The 21,855-nt window shown below is 42.3% G+C and overlaps 1 protein-coding gene across 1 annotated transcript in view; it reads right to left on the bottom strand.

The window, feature by feature from the left end:
- LOC126455064 (lutropin-choriogonadotropic hormone receptor-like) overlaps positions 1 to 21,855 on the bottom strand; it is an 805,745-nt gene that overhangs the window by 336,038 nt on the left and 447,852 nt on the right. Inside the window, exon 6 of the mRNA XM_050091146.1 lies at positions 11,030 to 11,095. Coding sequence (XP_049947103.1) covers positions 11,030 to 11,095 — 66 coding nt within the window. The remainder of the gene's footprint in view (positions 1 to 11,029; positions 11,096 to 21,855) is intronic.

The following is a 21,855-nucleotide window of genomic DNA, read 5'->3' as shown; positions in this document are numbered from 1 at the left end:
CCCGAGGCAGGATTCGAACCTGCGACCGTAGCGGTCTCGCGGTTCCAGACTGCAGCGCCAGAACCGCGCGGCCACTTCGGCCGGCTGGTCGCTGGAGAAATGGAACTGTCGTGCAATGCTCGACTGGCCACAGTCCACCAGATTTTCTGAGTCTTAACGCGTGTCAGGTCATATGTAGTGAGAAAGGTATGGTTTTTTCCCGAAGATTACTGAAGTCTTCGACTCCCTAGTAATACAATCTTTCCAAAAGTCGGCAAAATTCAATCGTCTTTACGAATACAGGTAGAATAACCCATGTAACAAATTACGGATTAAAAATTGCAAGCAATATTCTAACTTCAGGTTATTCCGTCAGTAACATAGGCCAAACACATTACTATAACGATTAATGTTGGGGCAACAATGACGTCGTGTCGGAGTTCATGTTTGGCAAGGAAAGAAAAAGACGGGCATTGTTTTTACCGAAGGAATCATCCTGCAGTTTCACCACAAGCTATTTAGGTAAACCTCGGAGGACCTAAACATTAATGGATGGAGGGTAGGTTTGAACGACGGTCGTCCTGACTGCGTTCGCCTCCGTATCTGAGTGGTCAGCACAGTTGGCTGCCATGCGGAGGTCCCGGATCCACCTTCGTGGGAGGACTGGTACGGAATGCAGTGAGCCTCGTAAGGCCAACTGAGGAGCTACTCTTCCCAGCAGTAGCGGTTCCAATGTCAAGAACTCCGACAAAGCCACGAGAACGGTGCGCTAACCACATGCCTCTCCATACCGCATCAGACAACGCCCTTGGCATAGATGACACGGTGGTCGGTCCGATCCAATTGGCCGGTCTATGAACAGAACACGAACCTCCTGATGGCGAGTAAGTCCTCTCGCGTGTTCTCCATACCACGTATGCCTTTTGACACAATATTTACTAACGTTTTTTGACATTTTGTCGTTATTGCATTATCAAAATACACTGACCAGCTAGAAGATTATGACCATCTATCTAACAGCTGGTATGTCCACCTTTGGCATGGATAATAGCGGCGACGTGTCATGGCATGGAAGCAACGAGACCTTGGTAGTTTGCTGGAGTGTGTTGGCACCACATGTGCACACACAAGTAGCCTAATTAGCGTAAATTATTGGGAGGGGGTGGCGATGAGGACTGACTCCACGTTCAATTACATTCCAGATGTATTCGATCGGGTTCAGATATGGCGATTTGGGGGATCAGCACATCAATCGGAACTCACTACTGTGTTCGTCGAACCACCCCACCACAATCCTGGCTTTTTGACATGGTGCATTATCTTGCTGAAAAATGCCACTGCTGTTGGGAGACATGATCGTCATGAACGGGGGAACGTGGTCTGCAACCAGTGTACGATATTCAATCGTCGTCACGGTGCCTTGCACGAGTTCCTCTGGGGCCATTCATGCCCATGTAAATGTTCTCCAGACAATAATGGAGCTGCTGCCATCTTTTCTCCGTCTCGCAGTATAGGTGTAAATGAACAGTATCCCTGGAAGACGACGGATTGGCGTCTTCTCCTCGGCATGATGAATGAGATACCGGGTTTCTTCAGACCACGCATTGCTCTGCTACTGCTGTAATGTCTAGTGCCGATGGTCACGTGCTCATTTCAGTCGTATTTGCCGTTGTCGTGGTGTTAACATTGGCACATGCGTGGGTCGTCAGCTGCGGAGACCCATCGTTAGAAGCGTTCAGTGGACTGTGTTTTCAGACACACTTGTACTCTGCCCAGCATCAAAGTCTGATGTTAGTTCCGCCACAGTTCGCCTCCTGTCCTTTTTTCGCAGTCTGCCCCGCCTTCAAAGTCCGACATATGTAATGAGGGGCGGCCACGAAACTCATAGCGTCTAGACATTGTTCCACCTTAGTTTCTTCAAGTTTTGAAGACACTCACCATAGCACTCCCTCATGTTTTGAAGACACTCACCATAGCACTCCTCGAATATCCAAAAAGTCGTGCAGTTTCCACAGTGCTCCTGCCAAGCTTCCGGACCAGCACAATCTGCCCTCGGTCGGACTCACATAGATCGCGATCCTTCCCCATTCTACAAACGGTCACCACGGTCATTGATACTACTCGCACCCTGCGTGCGTCTGATTAGGAGTCACTTCCGTCCAGGTGACGGTGCTCTCGCCTGGACAGGTTTATAATCGATAGTCGGTCGGTGGTCATAGTGTTATGGCTGGTGAGCGTATCTGTTTGTATTTCATGTAATTCATAGTCATATAATATTAGCAACCAAGTAAGTTTCTCAAGATTAGAGAATTCGTATAATTAATCTAAAAAAAAAAGAAAATCTAATCCATAATGTATTACAGGTGTATACCAGTGCTTTAGTATTGTGTCTAAGCGGGTTAACATTCACTTAACAGGAAAATATAAAGACGGCACAGTGCCAGATGGAGTATATTATCATCTTGCTAGAGTTAGAAGTTCCAGTTGACGTTCTTTTCGTTTTTTGCGAATTAAATTTGGGTTCTTAAACTCCTTCTCCAAAACGCAATGTATATCTTGCTTCTGTTACCCACTCGTATTTCGGCAGTTATATTTTATTTTCTGTGAGTCTCTATTTTTGTAAAAAATATTATACAAAGTTCATGTTTGGTTTTCTATTTTAAGCCTAAAAGCTATAACAAATACCTTTTTGGTTCTGACCGCTCACCTGAAACTACATTAACTGTGAAAATGAATTTGTACAGGTCAGATTGCTTTTATACCTTCTGTAGCGTAACATCATGTCGTCTACAAAGTAGTCGGAAATATTTGCAGAGAGAGATATTAATTCTGAAATACTTTTTCCGAGATCGGTAGTGGTCTACGTCCGGTTTTACGTCTTTTGTCCTATTATACAACTTTGGTATGTTTTGTTTGTAATTGCATGCACTTTTTTCGCACCTTTTATACTCAGCTGGTACCACACGTTCTTGTACACAAAACAAAGTTTGGGAGAAAACATACATCATCGTACTCATCGAGACACGCGATATTACTGTAGCCGCTCATTTGTTCATCGTTTATGTTTTCTTTTCCAGTGGTGCACCAATTTTGAACGTTCTGTGCGAGTTTTTGTGGTACATCTGATGGAGGAGAAGATGTACTCGTATGTGTGTGTGGGTATCTTTGTGTAATGCACTGAGTGTTTCAGACAGAGTTGCATTTCGTAGTGTTGTGTGTTTGTTCAAACCTCTCCTTCTTCGTATTGCTTGTCTGTGGTAGTTCCATGTATTGCAAGTTTTTGGCAGGGACTATTGCTTTCTTTGAGACCTAGAGATCAGTTTCAATATCATATCTGTGATGGTATTGCTCTATGAGATGATCTGCTAAAGTGGAGTGTGTACTGTCACTTTTTAGGGCTTTGGGGTGCTCAGAATGTTGAGTTTTAAAATTCCTCGAAGTCTGGAGTTACATTAGTTTGAAGGTAATTAGATTAGCATGAACTAAAAGTTAACTTATATTCTAGCTTTGTTAAAATTGTCAGCAAAGGCGATGTTAGTGTTGAATTGTTTCTGTATTGTGTTGTTTGAGTGTTATGATAATTGTAGTTGTTGAATCTTCTCTACGTTCCCCCTCAGGTGGATTTTCCTGTTGCTGTATCTTAGTACGTGCCATGTAGTATCACATTCAAAATGTTACGGTTTCTACTTACTCCCTGTGTTTGACATGTGTTAGTATTCCTTGCTCTTTGTTGTGCCTGGTAATTCATTTTTTATTTTGATTGGTTAGTTTTCTTTGTTTCTGAATTGCATCCATTCTCCCTGGCTATCTGGTGTATTGTGTTTACTTCCGGTGTACAGCTGAGTTTATATAATGGGGTTCTGTTAAGCCTGTGAAGCTTGCATTTAAAACTTGAATGTTTGTGTATCAGTGGGCGATTCGACTGATTGTGAATGGCTCTACGTGTAGTTGTGGATTTCCTGTATATTAGAAAGTTATGTTTGTTGTTCATTCTGTTTATGGTGATGTCTAGGAACTTAAGTTTCACGTCTGCTGCTGTCCCAATAGTTAATTTTATTTTAGATTATGCGTAATGGCTTTTATAATTAGTATCACCTGCAATGGGACACCACTAATCACATTCTTCACAGGCACCTAATAGCTTCCCCACAAGCAGCATGGTGAGTATAGATCGCCAGTGGAGACCGTTAATTGAGGGGTAGAGTTCAGCAGGTGGCGATGTGGTGGAAGTAACCGCAAATTAAAACTGGCAAGTAATTGGCTGTTAGCACCATCTGCACTTTTAATCAGTACAATTTAAATTTAAACTGTTCGTAACTGATTGCAAATCACGCTAAATTGAAAGCTGTATTTACCTCGCATCGATCGAATGGAATATAAAATTTAGTGTACCGTTCTCAAAGGCGGTACTTAGACAATACTTAACAGTTGATAGAAGTGGCATCGAGATTAAAATATAGTTAAAGATGATTTATAATTATGCTGAGAAAATTTATAGCTGTAATAATAATAACAACAACAATAATAATAATTAATTGACGTAACAAAAATGAGTAGGTTATATGAGGTAACACTAAAATTTAAAAAATGGTTCAAATGGCTCTGAGCACTATGGGACTTAACATCTATGGTCATCAGTCCCCTAGAACTTAGAACTACTTAAACCTAACTAACCTAAGGACATCACACAACACCCAGTCATCACGAGGCAGAGAAAATCCCTGACCCCGTCGGGAATCGAGCCCGGGAACCCCGGCGCGGGAAGCGAGAACGCTACCGCACGACCACGAGCTGCGGACCACTAAAATTAGTTTCAGAAAATTAATAGTGATATGATATACTTAAAATGAAACGCAGTTTACCCACTTTCAACAAGCTGTAGAAATGGTTTTTGAAAAACACAGATGTGCTATTAAGTCAGGACAAATGGAGGAGGATGAATGTAAGAACGGGCAAGGTCCAAGCTACTTTACTAATTGCTGGAAACATAATGTGTGTAGGGCCTATACGACGTATGCACGTATTACGGCTTCTTCAAGGAAAAGATCGATGTTCAAAAGCCCAAAATAATTTTCATATATTGGCACAGTAGAATTTCCTCAAATTTTAAATCGAGCTCTTTCGGAAAGATAAATAGAAACTTCTCCAGTGCCATAGATTCATATGGAGTTTCAGTGGTGACTTATAGCTTTGGTCTCAGCAACTGGGTCTAGGAACTGTCAGAAGTGATCCTAAGCACTAGGTCACAACAGCAGGTAATGTGGGGATCACATGCAAACCATACATTACTTATGTATGTCAACCATTTGCACCCACAAAGTGATTGTGTAGCGTAGTTCAACAAGCAGATCAGCTTCCCCAACACACCCAATTTGCAGTAAGAAGAGGGCAGATGAAGTAAAACTGCTGAGGAAGCAAAACTTTGCGCACGGCGTCCCAGTGGATATATCGGACACTGGTATGACCCCAAAGCAAGCTAACAAGTGTCTACAGCACCAAGAAGTGCATCTTTCGCTCTGTTGATAACTGCAGAAGGCAACTGTGCTGAACACATGGAGACTATATTGTCGGAGAACATAGTTGACGTAACCGTTATGGCCATCAGTAGCAGGTAAATTCAGTGATTCAACAAACAATAATAATAATAATTAACTACAGTAATAATAGTGTAAGAAAGGTAGATATGGCGTGTGTTCTGCGGCGGTATGGAAATAAAGAACGCAAAAGAAACAAGCGAGATACAAGACTGTATGAATAGTAGCAGAGATAGGAAGGTAGCAGCTGCAAAAATATTTTCAAAGAGACGGATGGAGAAATAAGTGATGAGCAGACAAGGGGAAAGTAGTGAGGGACGGTGTCAAACTTTTCTTCGTCCATTTGACTGTTAGAAAAGGCTTCTTTGAAATTATGGTGGCGACGGTGCTGCTGTCTTCATAAATGTAGCAAGACGTTGGCATAAGTAAATTGCAGAAATAATGGTGCCAGAGGCAAATGTCTTTGTTTTATGATAAGATACAAGAAGGGTACTAAATATGATCTTGTATTGCAACATTTTCATGCAAACCTCAAGCAATGAGTAAGGATATTATAGCATTGCCTCCGGTAGAAAAAAAAAAAAAAAAAAAAAAATTCGAGTGACTTAAGAATGGAGAAGCGTTACCCGCGCTATCAGAATTACAAACATTATTATCTGTGTTCTTTTGTAGAAGAAGAATGAGTGTTTTTTTGTTTCATTGTCTTATTGATTCTGCTGTTCTCGTTGACGGACGTTAATTGTTCACGGTCTGTAACTGGTACAATTATTTGTAGTATAAATATAATATATAAATATAAATGTGCTGAATATATATATGAGATTAATAATTGTAGTGTGTGTTTTTGTCAGTAGCGAGTACCTATCCTGTATATGACTCAGTGCGTAGTAATTAAATGTTGCCCTGGCGACTTTTGTGTAGGCTTATTATTGTAGCCAAGCCATTAATGACAAAAATTATATAAGTTCTTCTAACAGTCATTAATACTAAATGTATTAAAAGAATAATCCATTGCACATAGGCTGCTATCTTGGAGCATGCAGCCCCACAGAAAAAATAACTAAGCATTGTTTAAACGTATTATCGCGTAATATTACCTCGTGAGTAGGACTGATGTGGCTTTTAACAGACATAAAAATAAAAGATTCATTAATTCTATTTTTCAAAACCATTTCATACAATAAGAATAAAGGCACAGTTATCGTTGTATGAAGTATCCAACTAAAAGTTTAATTATTCATTACGCGATAATATCTATTTCATAAAGCATACTGTACATCTACATCTATATAGTCATAAGCCACCTTGTGTTATGTGACGGAGGACAAATCGCGTGCCACGATCATTTCAGCCTCTTCTGTTCCATTAGTGAATGATGCATCGCCGGTGTCACAGCCGGTAAACGTTCACATGACCTCAAGGTTTTGAGTTTTCCATCACGCTCATAAAATGTGAAGGAGTTAGTTGTTGCTGGATTCTGTTGGAGGGTGCGCTCTCGGAATTCAAACAGTAAAGTAGGATTATGGCTCTCTCGTAATGCCTGCCTCTGAGATTCGAGGAAAAAGCTCGGGACCTTCTAGTGTTTACTAAATTAAGCCTTGACGAAAATCGCCGAGTGTTAGGGAAGCTATCTCTGCACCGAGCGCAGTGGCGCGCTGTGACCTTTTGAGAAGCACCAAGCCGACGAAGTCTCCAGTTAATCATACTTGAACGTTAGCCCCTGTGCTAAAACTCACTACACCCCGGTGACTCCTGTGAACAAAACTAGAATGCAGCTTAGTATTGCCATTTGAGTGCAGGTTCTCTACCGACTGAGAGATACATCTTCTGCGAAGTTACGAGAGAGACAATGATGGAAGGAAAGCTCTGAGGGCGAGTCAAGACCCTGTTTGGCTAGCTCAGTCGGTGCCGGCAAAGTGGTTCAGGGTGTTCGGTAAGGATTCAGGCCAACTTCTGTAATGAAAAAGCCGAGTGAAGGGTCTCATCAGAATTTTAAAGACGCCGCGAGACATGTGCACACAACCATTGACGAAAAACGTAAAACAAAGAGTTCGAAAAATAAGAAAGAAAAAGTTGGTAGAGCAATTCCTCCAGAAAGGCAAAGGTCGCAGATTCAAGTCTCGATCCGACACACGGTTGTGATATGCCAGGAAATTTTAGTTCTACGAGGTTGTTCAGTTTTAAAAATGCTGTCGACCTTACCACCTACAAAGCCTCAGTCTGAATAAATGAAAATCTTTATTGTAGTACCATCTGAAACTCATTTCATTTTTCTCCACAGTGGCTATAGGAGCTATCAACTCGTGCCGTAATTTCGATGTTTTTGCATATAAAAGAACCTTCTTACTTCAGTGTCTGTGCTCAAAGTCAGTGATGTTGAAACAAGATATTACCATTTTTCAGTTCAAGATAGTAGATTTTTTGTGTGCTGAATGTGTAACGTCGTCGACGCTGTCCGTCGAATAACGTTCAAAACCTACCGAAGGGATAGCTGAAAAGATACACATTTTGTAAAATTAATAAATCCTCAAACTGAAGTTGTTGTTGTTGTGGTCTTCAGTCCTGAGACTGGTTTGATGCAGCTCTCCATGCTACTCTATCCTGTGCAAGCTTCTTCATCTCCCAGTATCTACTGCAACCTACATCCTTCTGAATCTGCTTAGTGTATTGATCTCTTGGTCTCCCTCTACGATTTTTTCCCTCCACACTGCCCTCCAATGCTAAATTTGTGATCCCTTGATGCCTCAAAACATGTCCTACCATCCGATCCCTTCTTCTAGTGAAGTTGTGCCACAAACTTCTCTTCTCCCCAATCCTATTCAATACCTCCTCATTAGTTACGTGATCTACCCACCTTATCTTCAGCATTCTTCTGTAGCACCACATTTCGAAAGCTTCTATTCTCTTCTTGTCCAAACTGGTTATCGTCCACGTTTCACTTCCATACATGGCTACACTCCATACAAATACTTTCAGAAACGACTTCCTGACAAATCTATACTCGATGTTAACAAATTTCTCTTCTTCAGAAACGATTTCCTTGCCATTGTCAGTCTACATTTTATATCCTCTCTACTTCGACCATCATCAGTTATTTTACTCCCTAAATAGCAAAACTCCTTTACTACTTTAAGTGTCTCATTTCCTAATCTAATCCCCTCAGCATCACCCGATTTAATTTGACTACATTCCATTATCCTCGTTTTGCTTTTGTTGATGTTCATCTTATATCCTCCTTTCAAGACACTGTCCATTCCGTTCAACTGCTCTTCCAAGTCCTTTGCTGTCTCTGACAGAATTACAATGTCTTCGGCGAACCTCAAAGTTTTTATTTCTTCTCCATGGATTTTAATACCTACTCCGAATTTTTCTTTTGTTTCCTTTACTGCTTGCTCAATATACAGATTGAATAACATCGGGGAGAGGCTACAACCCTGTCTCACTCCTTTCCCAACCACTGCTTCCCTTTCGTGCCCCTCGACTCTTATAACTGCCATCTGGTTTCTGTACAAATTGTAAATAGCCTTTCGCTCCCTGTATTTTACCCCTGCCATCTTCAGAATTTGAAAGAGAGTATTCCAGTTAACGTTGTCAAAAGCTTTCTCTAAGTCTACAAATGCTAGAAACGTAGGTTTGCCTTTTCTTAGTCTTTCTTCTAAGGTGAGTCGTAAGGTCAGTATTGCCTCACGTGTTCCAACATTTCTACGGAATCCAAACTGATCTTCCCCGAGGTCCGCTTCTACCAGTTTTTCCATTCGTCTGTAAAGAATTCGCGTTAGTATTTTGCAGCTGTGACTTATTAAACTGATAGTTCGGTAATTTTCACATCTGTCAACACCTGCTTTCTTTGGGATTGGAATTATTATATTCTTCTTGAAGTCTGTGGGTATTTCGCCTGTCTCACCAGATGGTAGAGTTTTGTCATGACTGGCTCTCCCAAGGCCATCAGTAGTTCTAATGGAATGTTGTCTACTCCCGGGGCCTTGTTTCGACTCAGGTCTTTCAGTGCTCTGTCAAACTCTTCACGCAGTATCTTATCTCCCATTTCATCTTCATCTACATCCTCTTCCATTTCCATAATATTGTCCTCAAGTACATCGCCCTTGTATAGACCCTCTATATACTCCTTCCACCTTTCTGCCTTCCCTTCTTTGCTTAGAAATGGGTTTCCATCTGAGCTCTTGATATTCATACAAGTGGTTCTCTTCTCTCCAAACTGAAGTAGTGATAGAAATAATTTGGATACATATCGTACTCTTACTGGAAAAGTGACATACATATCTTTCATTTACTTAATCTTTATCAGATATAGAGGGTGATTCAAAAGTAACTGCACACGCTTTGTGGGTGTAATATGCAGCTCAAAATAAGAGTGAAATGTTAGATAAATTTTTATCTGATACTGCTTTATTTCCGTGTTGTGATGCATAAGGTCATTTGTGGTAGACATTGCATCATTGGCTAGTATAGGCTTTTTTGCGTATTGTCTGCGTGTTCGTCTGCGTATCGAGCGATGTTGCTTTGTCGACGGTGCCCCTGAAAATTTCAGTCGGCAAGAAAGTATCTCTAAGTTGCTCATCCTGATAAGTGGACGGGTCCTGCAAGACCAGTTGCTTGGTCCGCCGAACCTCCGGATCTCAACACCTGGGCTTCTACCTTTGGGGTCGTCTCAAGGAGCATGGTGTGAAAGTAGCCCAACTACAGCAGCTAATTGAGAATAGCTGTGCAACTGTGCAGAATGAGATGAACGGAGCCTCCAACATTCCGAGAATGGTAAGAAGTCGAGGACGTCACTGTCTTCATCTACATGGACATCATTTATAACATGTCCTGGGGTAAACGTACAGTACATAGCTGAGTTGAATTTCGGGTTCCTTCGTGTCGTTACTTTCTGAGAAGAATTAACTTTGCGTTGTTTGTGTTTCATTTGTGATCCCCACTCTACTGCATAACTCTGAACACTGAAATAAGGAATTTAAAATAAAACCTTATTTAAAGTTTTAGTCTTACTTTTATGCATACATTACACACAAGAAGTGTGTATAGCTACTTTTGGATCATCTTGTATAATTTGACATAGTGACAGGTCGCAACTAGTGTGAGTAGTACACATATTATTATGCATTAATATATGCCAAGACCACTATGTTTCTCTTATCCGTCACATGTAGCGTAAGAGTGTGAAAGGGTAATCAGAACCAGCAGTCACCATACGAACTTTTATTCTGCAAATAACTATAAGGTGTGTAACGTTAGCGGCATTGTAGAAGACTTTTGCAGTCAGCTATAATTTAACTTTCTATCTCTGTGTCCTACACGTCCGATATTTGTTATTTTTTGTTGTGGAATGTATACTTCAGATATAATGAGACTAGTCTTTCTTTTATAACATGGCAATCGATGAGAAGATTATAAAACTACTTCTCGGAACAAAATACGTTCACCTGAGCGCGAGCTATGCTGATAGCTCGTAACAACAATAAACTTCAGTAGCCGTAGACGTTAATAGTACTTACAATTGCGCTGTCTCCACAGAAACAGAATTTGGCTGCAGGTCACCAATTTTGTTGCTCTCCAGGTCTCTGAAAACAAACAGTAACGTTGCACTTAAAATGCAAATAAAAGTCACAAGTCAGAAAATTCATTTTCACAATTTCTATGAAATGCATATGGTCTTAAGAAGGAATTGGTAAGGAAATTATCTTTCAAGTTCTTTTTAGTCCCGTGTGTCAAACGTACGCTATTAAATTAACCAATACGACGTTAAGCGTAAATACTTAGTGCGCCACGAGCAGCACGGCAATAAAAATTGACACAAACTCAGCCTCCAATAACAGTTCGCACGGATAAGACCCACTCAGATAAGCTTGCAATTCGTACATGAGGTACGAGGTCCTATACTTTAAAGTATTTCTCATATCTCGATGTGCTATTGAAACAAATATGAGCACCAGCGTCTCATCAACACGGGAGTACGTGATTAAAATGTGTCCAGTTTGTTACTAGTAAGAGTATAGGTATCGACAAGTAGAACACCTTTAGCAATAAAACACTGCGTTCATAATGGACTAGGGATGTGTTCCCTTTACAGATAATCAAATACAACAAAGAAATGTCTATATAACGGCAATCAATATCTCTACGCCTCATCTCTACCCATACTGTTTAACAAAAATAACATTAACAATTAGATTAATGTAAAAATTGAAATAATGTTCAATGTTACAGCAAAAAAATTAATATCTTAAAGTAACAAGTCGTTGTAGTAATGTGTTGCAGTTTCGTTGATATCTCTTTCTAACATTCTAAACCTGAGACGCGACAGTTGCCATCTTTCGCTTGCAAAAACTGTAAAATATTGTTGCCTTTAGATGTATAGTAACATACATTGTGGTGCACCACATCAGCTTACAGCAACTGTTACTTTCCTTATACATGGTAGGTACAATTTGAACATGGATGTAGAAACGCATGAACACCATTCAGTGCTGTTACTGAAGTCAGTATTTAACCACCAGGGCAAGCTGACGTTTAGATGCACATGAAACATTTCACAAGTATATGCCACAAATGTAGTTCATAATGCAAAATACAGCGCAGTTCTTCTGCTAAAATTGGTATGACCATCGTAACAAATCGTGGACGTAACTGTAGAGTGACTGAAACTGGAAATAAGTGTTCCATTGGTGTCCTACAGTTTGCTACATTTAGCTAAATTGTGAGCTGGTGCTCTTTTACTATTGGTTTCAGCAGCTCACAATTCACGTAGTTCATGACATTTCAACATTAGAACGCGCTCGATAGCGTAAAATCAACGGAAAAAACTCCAAGTTTCCTTACAAAGGAGACGGCATAACTAGCAGGGTGCCGGCCGCGGTGGCCGAGCGGTTCTAGGCGCTTCAGTCAGGAACCGCGCGACTGCTACGGCCGCAGGTTCGAATCCTGCCTCGGGTATGGATGTGTGTGGTGTCCTTAGGTTAGTTAGGTTTAAGTAGTTCTAAGTTGTAGGGGACTGGTGACCTAAGATGTTAAGTCCCATAGTTCTCAGAGCCATTTGAACCATTTTTAAATTAGCAGGGTAGCGCTATGAAGAGATTCCATTGTGTTTGCAATAGTCGGGCAGGGACTTAATTGGAATTATGATACTTTGACCAACTACAAGACTGGGTAATAGCATACCAAATATTGAAACAGGTGGCATCAGACATTGAGCAACATCACTGCGAAACGAGTTTGGAGCAATAAAGCGACCTAAGACTTATGGCAATTATACTGCTGGTCTGTAACTTTCAGAAACAAAGAAGATTCTGAAACTTCGTGGCATATTTAAATTGTGTGCCAGACCAGGTTTTGAACCTGAAACCTTATCGTTTCGCCTCCAAATGCGCTATCCACTGAGACAGCCGGACAGGACTCATAACCCGTGCCCACAATTTCAATTCTGCTGGAGAAGGTCGTCACACCTTGTGGACTGTACCCCATCGCGGCTGGCTAACAGCTTAGAGACGGGGAAAGAGAAAGAGAGAGAGAGAGAGAGAGAGAGAGAGAGAACTCTAAAATACCAACTGGCGCCACTGAGAGCTCTACACCAGGGCGCGTACTCGTGGCTATAAAGGTTCTTTTTATTATTGCACAGATCGTCGGACCCTATCTGTACTTTTATACCATTCTTAAATTGGCACCTATACGAAATCTTTACAGAAAAAGTGAACACGTGAGGTCCACATAACTCGTGAGATGAACAGACCGACCTGAATATTTCACAAGGCCATGACCCATAATCCTCCTTAGCTATCCTTGTATTAACGGGATGTTAAATTCTGATTTTTTTGTTCCTCGCCTCATACCACTTTTTATTTCAAAATTTTATTCAACAAATTATAACATTTAACACAATTATATCATAGTGACAGAAAAGCAAACTCAGTCTACAGATAACTGTGTAAATTGCAACATATTCACACGTCAGTATTCTGTACAGAAATGGTGTAAGTACGCCCTGTACTAATTATGCAGCTTCTTTGCCTACTAGCCCAGTTCTCTATGTATGACAAGGAGACATTCTTACACTTTGCTTCTGTTATTATTCGGAAAGAGTATTATTATTCAGAAAGAGTAATGTCCAACTTGTTTTTGATTTTGTGTTTTGATAACACCATAATACCTTCAGTTCTCATTGAAGTACGTCGGGGAATCTGTGATAAGATTTCTATTCATAATTGTGAAATGTACCATATTTGCTTTCAGCCAATTTGTTGCGTTGATTTTGGTGGTTTGAAACGCCTATTTCTCAATGTTGTATTAATGTATTCTTCGTATTACCGCTAACTTATTTTGAGATCCTAATCTGTTCAAGTTTTCTCCACAGCCAAATTTGTGTGTCATGTTGTCTGCCTAATTACATGCTTGAAATTGATTAGTACATGCCTAATCTATTTTATTTAGCTTTTCATGTGTTTCAATTATCTTAATGATTAACTTCTACCAAGAGACATTCACATCACTGACAATGATTAAAGAGTAGATTGTTGCAAGTATTGTCCAGTTAACACTCTGACATTGTATTTGATTTTAGTCCCTTTATAAGCTAAGTGTAAATTGTTCTGTTTAAAATATATTTAATTGTAATCTAGTGCCAGGTGGTCATTTATCTCTGGCGCGGGGGTGGTGGCGCGGTGTAGGGCGCCCTGTCACGGTTCGCGCCGCTCTCCCCGTCGGAGGGTCGAGTCCTCCGTCGGGTGTGTGTGTCGTCCTCAGCGTAAGTTAGTTTAAGTTAGATTAAGTAGTGTGTAAGCCTAGGGACCGATGACCTCAGCAGTTTGGCCCATAGGAAATTACCACAAATTTCCAATTTTTTCCATTTTTCTCTGAAACTGTCACCCAACAGATTTCAGGATATTTTAGCTCATTTCCCTCGAACGACTAGTCGAACATTCACGCTACATAATAACTGCAATCAAGATTCCGCACCTCGAGTGACTGCTGCTCTTACTGATTGCCCTTCATATATCTTTTTAGTACAGTGAAGGAACTACACAGTTGGAAGCCTGCGAGCTGGTTAGCAAAAGATAAGAATTCTTTTAGGAGCAGTCGGCTGTCTTTAAAGTGTTCAGAATCCGAGGTGAAGCCACAGCTTCTGGTAGACAGACATACATTCAGTTCACTCACGCCATGCTCCATGTGGGACATGGGACGGCCTCTTTCTGCTGAAAAAAATAGTATTGATCATAGACACCTTTTAGCAAGATAAAGGATATCTAGCTAGGTGTCGCTTCCAATAGTTTAGCATGTGAATCTTCGTTATATCAGAGGAGACGCCACGAAATCCCGCAGTCTGGTTGGATTTTACCGTTATTTTTCTCAGAGAGTGCTGTTCCTCGATTATGCCTACCCGCCAGTCTTCTCAAAGGTCCTTTTCAAAATTGTTCCATGTAGTGGGAGATATTTTCTGTCTTCCTCCCCGCCTCAGAACACTATTAACGGGAAGTAGCAAAAATCTGCTAGAGTAGGAGATTGTTTAACTTCTTTGAATTTTGCTAGACAGAGCTGACAATGTATGCCACACTTGGCCGGAAAATTCCTGCTCTGACGAAAAGTAGCAAAGTTACTGAGCGTCCAAAAAGAAAACATTTCACCTCAGGATTTTGTAGGGTAATGACTTCACACTATGCTACGGAAGAGTAATGACAGAGGCTGCTGGACTACAGATGAGGTGAGCCTTGCGGTTGTAAAGGAAGATGTTTCCACTTAAGTTCTGAGGACGGAAAGAGAGCTGAACTCTGGGTGCCCAGCCGTTACTGCCACTGCTTTCCACATTACGCTAAGAGTACGGTTAGTTGCGCCATGGCTGCGATCGGCCTTTTCGTAGGTACGCGATATTAGTTTATTCCGTTCAAGAGCCTGTAATTCCGTTTTAATACATCGCAGCCAGCTTGTCTGTTCTCAGTATGCGCTTTGGCCATCTCATTGGTGTTCGATATTACTTTTCTGTATTCTTCCTGTAATTTACTGACCAAGCTTACAAACACTGGTCGTATTCGTTTATTATCTGCTTAACTTTGAAATTATCGTGTCCACATACCTGTGCCAAGGTTACAGTTCACCATTAGGACCCCTTGTCCAAGCATTTAGTGTTTGTTTGTTTATGTCAATAGGTAACTCATGTGTTTTACCTTGTAACTATAGATCTGATTATAATAGTGACCTCTTGTTCCTGGTATACGAGGGCCATTTTTAAAATAAGATCCGATAGCGCATCGTGGCCGCTCATCCTGTCACGTGACGTCCTTTCGCGATTGGCTGCTCCTGGCCAGTCTTTCACTACGCCGCCATTACGTTTAACGTCTCTGCCGGTGTTGGTTGTATGGTTATACTACTTCGTTTGTCGCCATGTCAATCAGTAATCCCGCCGATTGTGAAGTGCGCTCGGTATTTCGGTTCTTAAATGCAAAACAAGTTCGTCTTGCTGAAATTCACTGGCAGCTTGTTGAAATTTATGTTGCAGGTATAATGCATCGTGGAAATGTGCGTAAATGGTATAGGCTGTTTAACTGAGGACATATATTCATAATGAAGAACGATCTGGACGGCCTACTATCATGAATGATGACTTAACACAAAAAGTTGATGAGGCAGCTTGCCAAACAGGCGCTTCACTATTGACGAGCTGCATCAGAAATTTCGACAAGTTTCAAGATCCGTTGTTCATCACATTGTTATTGATAACCTTACTACTAAAAAGTGTGAGCAAGACGGGTGCCAGAAATGTTGACAGAAGAACACAAAACAATGCTAACGCACATTCTTTGTCCGTTTAGGAGCGCTATCGCAAGGATTGTGACGAGTTCTTGAGTCACGTTGTGATCTGTGATGAAACGTGGATTGCGCAGTACACTCCAGAGAATAAACGTCAGTCCAGTGAGTGGCGCCATTCAGACTCCCCGCTGAAACCACGGAAATTCAAACAAGAACACGGAAAATCATGACCATGATTTTTTGGGACCAGAAAGGCAGTTTCTGTTAGACTTGTTGCCAAGAGGAATGACAATAAATACTGAGAGATACTATGAAACATTATTGAAACTTAAGCGCGCTACTCAAAATCGCCGACGGGGACTGCTCTCTAACGGCGTCGTTCTGGTTAACGACAATGCTCGGTCTGAAACTGCGGCTAGAACAAAGACGCAACGAGTCAAGTTTAATTGGGAAGTACGGGATCATTCATCGTACAGCCCTGACTTACCACCATCAGTTTTCCATCTGTTTCCAAAACTGAAGGAATTTCTTGGTGGAAAGCGCATGAAAGATGATGGCTCGTTGAAAGAAACTGTTATTGACTGATTTGATGGTCAGACGGTAGAGTCATTTGTTGCTGGGATCCAAAAGGTGGTTCCACTACTTGACAAATGTTTAAATGTTCATGATGACTACGCACGAAAGTTAAAAGAATGTGCGTATTGTAGTTTCATAAACAAACTTGCTCTTACGCCATTACAAATCGGTTCTTATTTTAAAAATGACCCTCGTAGGTTAGATGACCCCTCGCGTCATTAATGTGTATATGTGTGTTGTGCGATACCCATACTGTCACGTTTGACTGGGTCTCCCCCACTGCCTATTATTCAGTAAGACTTTTTTGTTGCACAATATTATTATTTCCTTTAATTAATTTGTATGACTGTATGGGGTGCTTCCCTTCTCTGTAGGTCACCAGAGATCGGGCTTTAGCATCACAGGGGTATGCAAAACAACACAGCCGTCACTCTGCAGTAGGTCTGAAGGACTGTATGTACTTTAATTTATAGTGCATGTAACTTAGCGGAACTTATGTGGTGACTATGATTACCGAATTTTATTAACTGGGTTATTTGGAAAGTCCGCTTTTAATTTCGACTCCTGCTTACTAACTATGCAGTTGTTTTGTTTATTATATCACTTAGAGTTAGTCACACTCTTTCTATGACGATAGTGTGGTTTGTATTTTTACTCTGAATATGTTCCCTTTCTACACTCCTGGAAATTGAAATAAGAACACCGTGAATTCATTGTCCCAGGAAGGGGAAACTTTATTGACACATTCCTGGGGTCAGATACATCACATGATCACACTGACAGAACCACAGGCACATAGACACAGGCAACAGAGCATGCACAATGTCGGCACTAGTACAGTGTATATCCACCTTTCGCAGCAATGCAGGCTGCTATTCTCCCATGGAGACGATCGTAGAGATGCTGGATGTAGTCCTGTGGAACGGCTTGCCATGCCATTTCCACCTGGCGCCTCAGTTGGACCAGCGTTCGTGCTGGACGTGCAGACCGCGTGAGACGACGCTTCATCCAGTCCCAAACATGCTCAAGGGGGGACAGATCCGGATATCTTGCTGGCCAGGGTAGTTGACTTACACCTTCTAGAGCACGTTGGGTGGCATGGGATACATGCGGACGTGCATTGTCCTGTTGGAACAGCAAGTTCCCTTGCGGGTCTAGGAATGGTAAAACGATGGGTTCGATGACGGTTTGGATGTACCGTGCACTATTCAGTGTCCCCTCGACGATCACCAGTGGTGTACGGCCAGTGTAGGAGATCGCTCCCCACACCATGATGCCGGGTGTTGGCCCTGTGTGCCTCGGTCGTATGCAGTCCTGATTGTGGCGCTCACCTGCACGGCGCCAAACACGCATACGACCATCATTGGCACCAAGGCAGAAGCGACTCTCATCGCTGAAGACGACACGTCTCCATTCGTCCCTCCATTCACGCCTGTCGCGACACCACTGGAGGCGGGCTGCACGATGTTGGGACGTGAGCGGAAGACGGCCTAACGGTGTGCGGGACCGTAGCCCAGCTTCATGGAGACGGTTGCGAATGGTCCTCGCCGATACCCCAGGAGCAACAGTGTCCCTAATTTGCTGGGAAGTGGCGGTGCGGTCCCCTACGGCACTGCGTAGGATCCTACGGTCTTGGCGTGCATCCGTGCGTCGCTGCGGTCCGGTCCCAGGTCGACGGGCACGTGCACCTTCCGCCGACCACTGGCGACAACATCGATGTACTGTGGAGACCTCACGCCCCACGAGTTGAGCAATTCGGCGGTACGTCCACCCGGCCTCCCGCATGCCCACTATACGCCCTCGCTCAAAGTCCGTCAACTGCACATACGGTTCACGTCCACGCTGTCGCGGCATGCTACCAGTGTTAAAGACTGCGATGGAGCTCCGTATGCCACGGCAAACTCGCTGACACTGACGGCGGCGGTGCACAAATGCTGCGCAGCTAGCGCCATTCGACGGCCAACACCGCGGTTCCTGGTGTGTCCGCTGTGCCGTGCGTGTGATCATTGCTTGTACAGCCCTCTCGCAGTGTCCGGAGCAAGTATGGTGGGTCTGACACACCGGTGTCAATGTGTTATTTTTTCCATTTCCAGGAGTGTAGAAAAATCGTCCCAAGAATGACATGGTGGTTTCTACTTTTGAGTTTCTTATTGGAAATATCTGAACGATGTACCACACTTCCGCCGGATTTAAGGCTTTTTTGTTTTGTCTGTGATATTCAGTTCTCTGTGACTGAGATGTCTTTTGCTCGGAGATTGCCACAGTAGTGCACCAGAATGATGCTGTTGTTTGGAAGGAACAGAGTTTCCATTCAGTTCCCAATATTTTTATCTCCGAGGTAAAGCCTATTTCTAGCTGCAGGTTCGTCGTCTTCTTTTATTATTCTCTAGGTACTTTATTGTAAGATTCCATAGATTCCATTACTTCGTATACTTGGTTAAGTTCATCATTTGTTAACAGCCGGCCGGTGTGGCCCTGCGGTTCTAAGCGCTTCAGTGTAGAACCGCGTGACCGCTACGGTCGCAGGTTCGAATCCTGCCTCGGGCATGGATGTGTGTGATTCCTTAGGTTAGTTAGGTTTAAGTAGTTCTTAGTTCTAGGGGACTGATGACCTCAGATGTTGAGTCCCATAGTGCTCAGAGCCATTTTTTTTTTGTTAGCAGTGACTCCCGTATCATCTGAATACGCTACTGGTACGATATTTCGGTTCGCGTCCAACACAGGGAATTTTTTGTCTAGCGCTCTTAGTAGGCGATCAAGAGTGAGTACGAAAAGGCACATAAACATTGAGAAATCTTGGCTAACTGAACGTTCTGTATTAATAGGTTTGCATAGCCCACGTAATTGTATAGAGAAAGTCGTAACCAGTTTTTTTCAAAAGAGTTGCCTCAAAAAATCGAAAGTAAGATTGCGTGAGTCTTGTGGACTGACCCGGTGGTTAGTTAATTAGCGTTCCAATTTGAGAAAGAGATCTCTTGCAAAGCTGTTGCGTATCCTGTAGATTAATGTAGTTCTAATAGATTCACTGCCTGTATGGATATTTTGTGGAAATTAAAGGCTTACTTTTTTCCCATAGATACGGTTGTTGTATAAACAATAATTTAAAATGTACAAAGTGACGTACTGAAAAACGTTGGCTCCATAGAGAAAGCTCGTTTTACTGTTACCATGCCAACTATTAGTTGTCGAGTGATACCCGTTTACCATGTTAGCCGTCCCGCATGGTAACAAACCCGCTGAACTAATCTGGTATGCAGCGCAAAGTGCAAATGACCTTTACTTGCATAATATGTTGCACCAAAAAGCCGAAATAAGATTCCTCCATAAAATACTTTGTCTGTCGGGTAAGCAGGTTCAAATGGCTCTGGGCGCCATGGGACTTAACTTCTAAGGTCATCAGTCCCCTAGAACTTAGAACTACTTAAACCTAACTAACCTAAGGACATCACACACATCCATGCCCGAGGCAGGATTCGAACCTGTGATCGTAGCGGTCGCGCGATACCGGACTGTAGCGCCTAGAACCGCTTGGCCACCCCGGCCGGCGGGTAAGCAGGACTATCAGTGAATGTCTAATTTAGATAGTTTTACGGTAGTCCTTAATTAGGTGCAGTTTTTTTTAGGTAGGTGCTTACTTCTCTTAAGCAGCAGCAGGACTGATCGAATCTCTCTTACTTTTCTCTATATTCACAAAGTTGCACGTATAACTTGAGTTAAATACAGTTACAGTATAAAAGCGCAAGACTTTTAAGGATAACCGTATAAAAATGATTCATAATAATAGCAAATGAATCATCTCGAGGGCAGTTGTTCATAATGAACAGCTAAATCTGATTATATTTTCACAAAACTACATAATATGAAGGGTTACAGTAGGAACTCCTGCAAAATTTTATGTCTCTGCAACGTTCAAAGACTACTGCTATTTTTACCCTTTCTAGATGTTGTGATGTTTCCGGTTACAAAACTTCCCGATATCAAGATCATCCGCTTTATTGCCACTTAGCCTCCTACCGTATCACTTCGTCTTCTTGTTGTACCTATTCATTTTCACCTTAATCCTATTCGTTTACGACGCCATGTGTAATACTACAATATTAGTAGCCACATTATATGTAGGAAAAAACCCGTGGTCTAGGGGTAGCGTCTTTGATTCATAATCTTCGGTCCCGGGTTCGATCCCCGCCACTTCCTAAATTTTGAAAAATAATCAGCATTGGCGGACGAAGACTTCCGGCATAAGAAGTCAGCCTCATTCTGCCAACGGCCTTGTCAAAGAGTGCGGAGGAGCGGATAGAAGTTCAGGGCACTCTCTTGTCCTAGGGGTGGGAAACTGCCCCTAAAGGCGGAAGACTCAGCAATGGTCAACGACATGAGGATGCAGAAGGCAATGGAAACCACTGCATTAAAGACACGTAACGTGTATCCACAGGACATGTGGCCTGTATTTGAAGAAGTGTTATGATGATCTCTCCATTGACAAAAGATTCCGGAATAGTCCCCCATTCGGATCTCCGGGAGGGGACTGCCAAGGGGGGGGGGGGGGTTACCATGAGAAAAGATTGAATAATCAACGAAAGGATAACGTTCTACGAGTCGAGGCGTGGAATGTTAGAAGCTTGAACGTGGTAGGGAAACTAGAAAATCTGAAAAGGGAAATGCAAAGGCTCAATTTAGATATAGTAGGGTTCAGTGAAGTGAAGTGGAAGGAAGACAAGGATTTCTGGTCAGATGAGTATCGGGTAATATCAACAGCAGCAGAAAATGGTATAACAGGTGTAGGATTCGTTATGAATAGGAAGGTAGGGCAGAGGGTGTGTTACTGTGAACAGTTCAGTGACGGGTTGTTCTAATCGGAATCGACAGCAGACCAACACCGACAACGATAGTTCAGGTATACATGCCGACGTCGCAAGCTGAAGACGAACAGATGGAGAAAGTGTATGAGGATATTGGAAGGGTAATGCAGTATGTAAAGGGGGACGAAAATCTAATAGTCATGGGCGACTGG

The sequence above is a fragment of the Schistocerca serialis genome, chromosome 1, assembly GCF_023864345.2.
Source record: "Schistocerca serialis cubense isolate TAMUIC-IGC-003099 chromosome 1, iqSchSeri2.2, whole genome shotgun sequence".
NCBI classification, from domain to species: Eukaryota; Metazoa; Arthropoda; class Insecta; order Orthoptera; family Acrididae; genus Schistocerca; species Schistocerca serialis.
The sequence above is the reverse complement of the archived record's forward strand: the minus strand, read 5'-3'. Positions and strand labels throughout refer to the sequence as shown.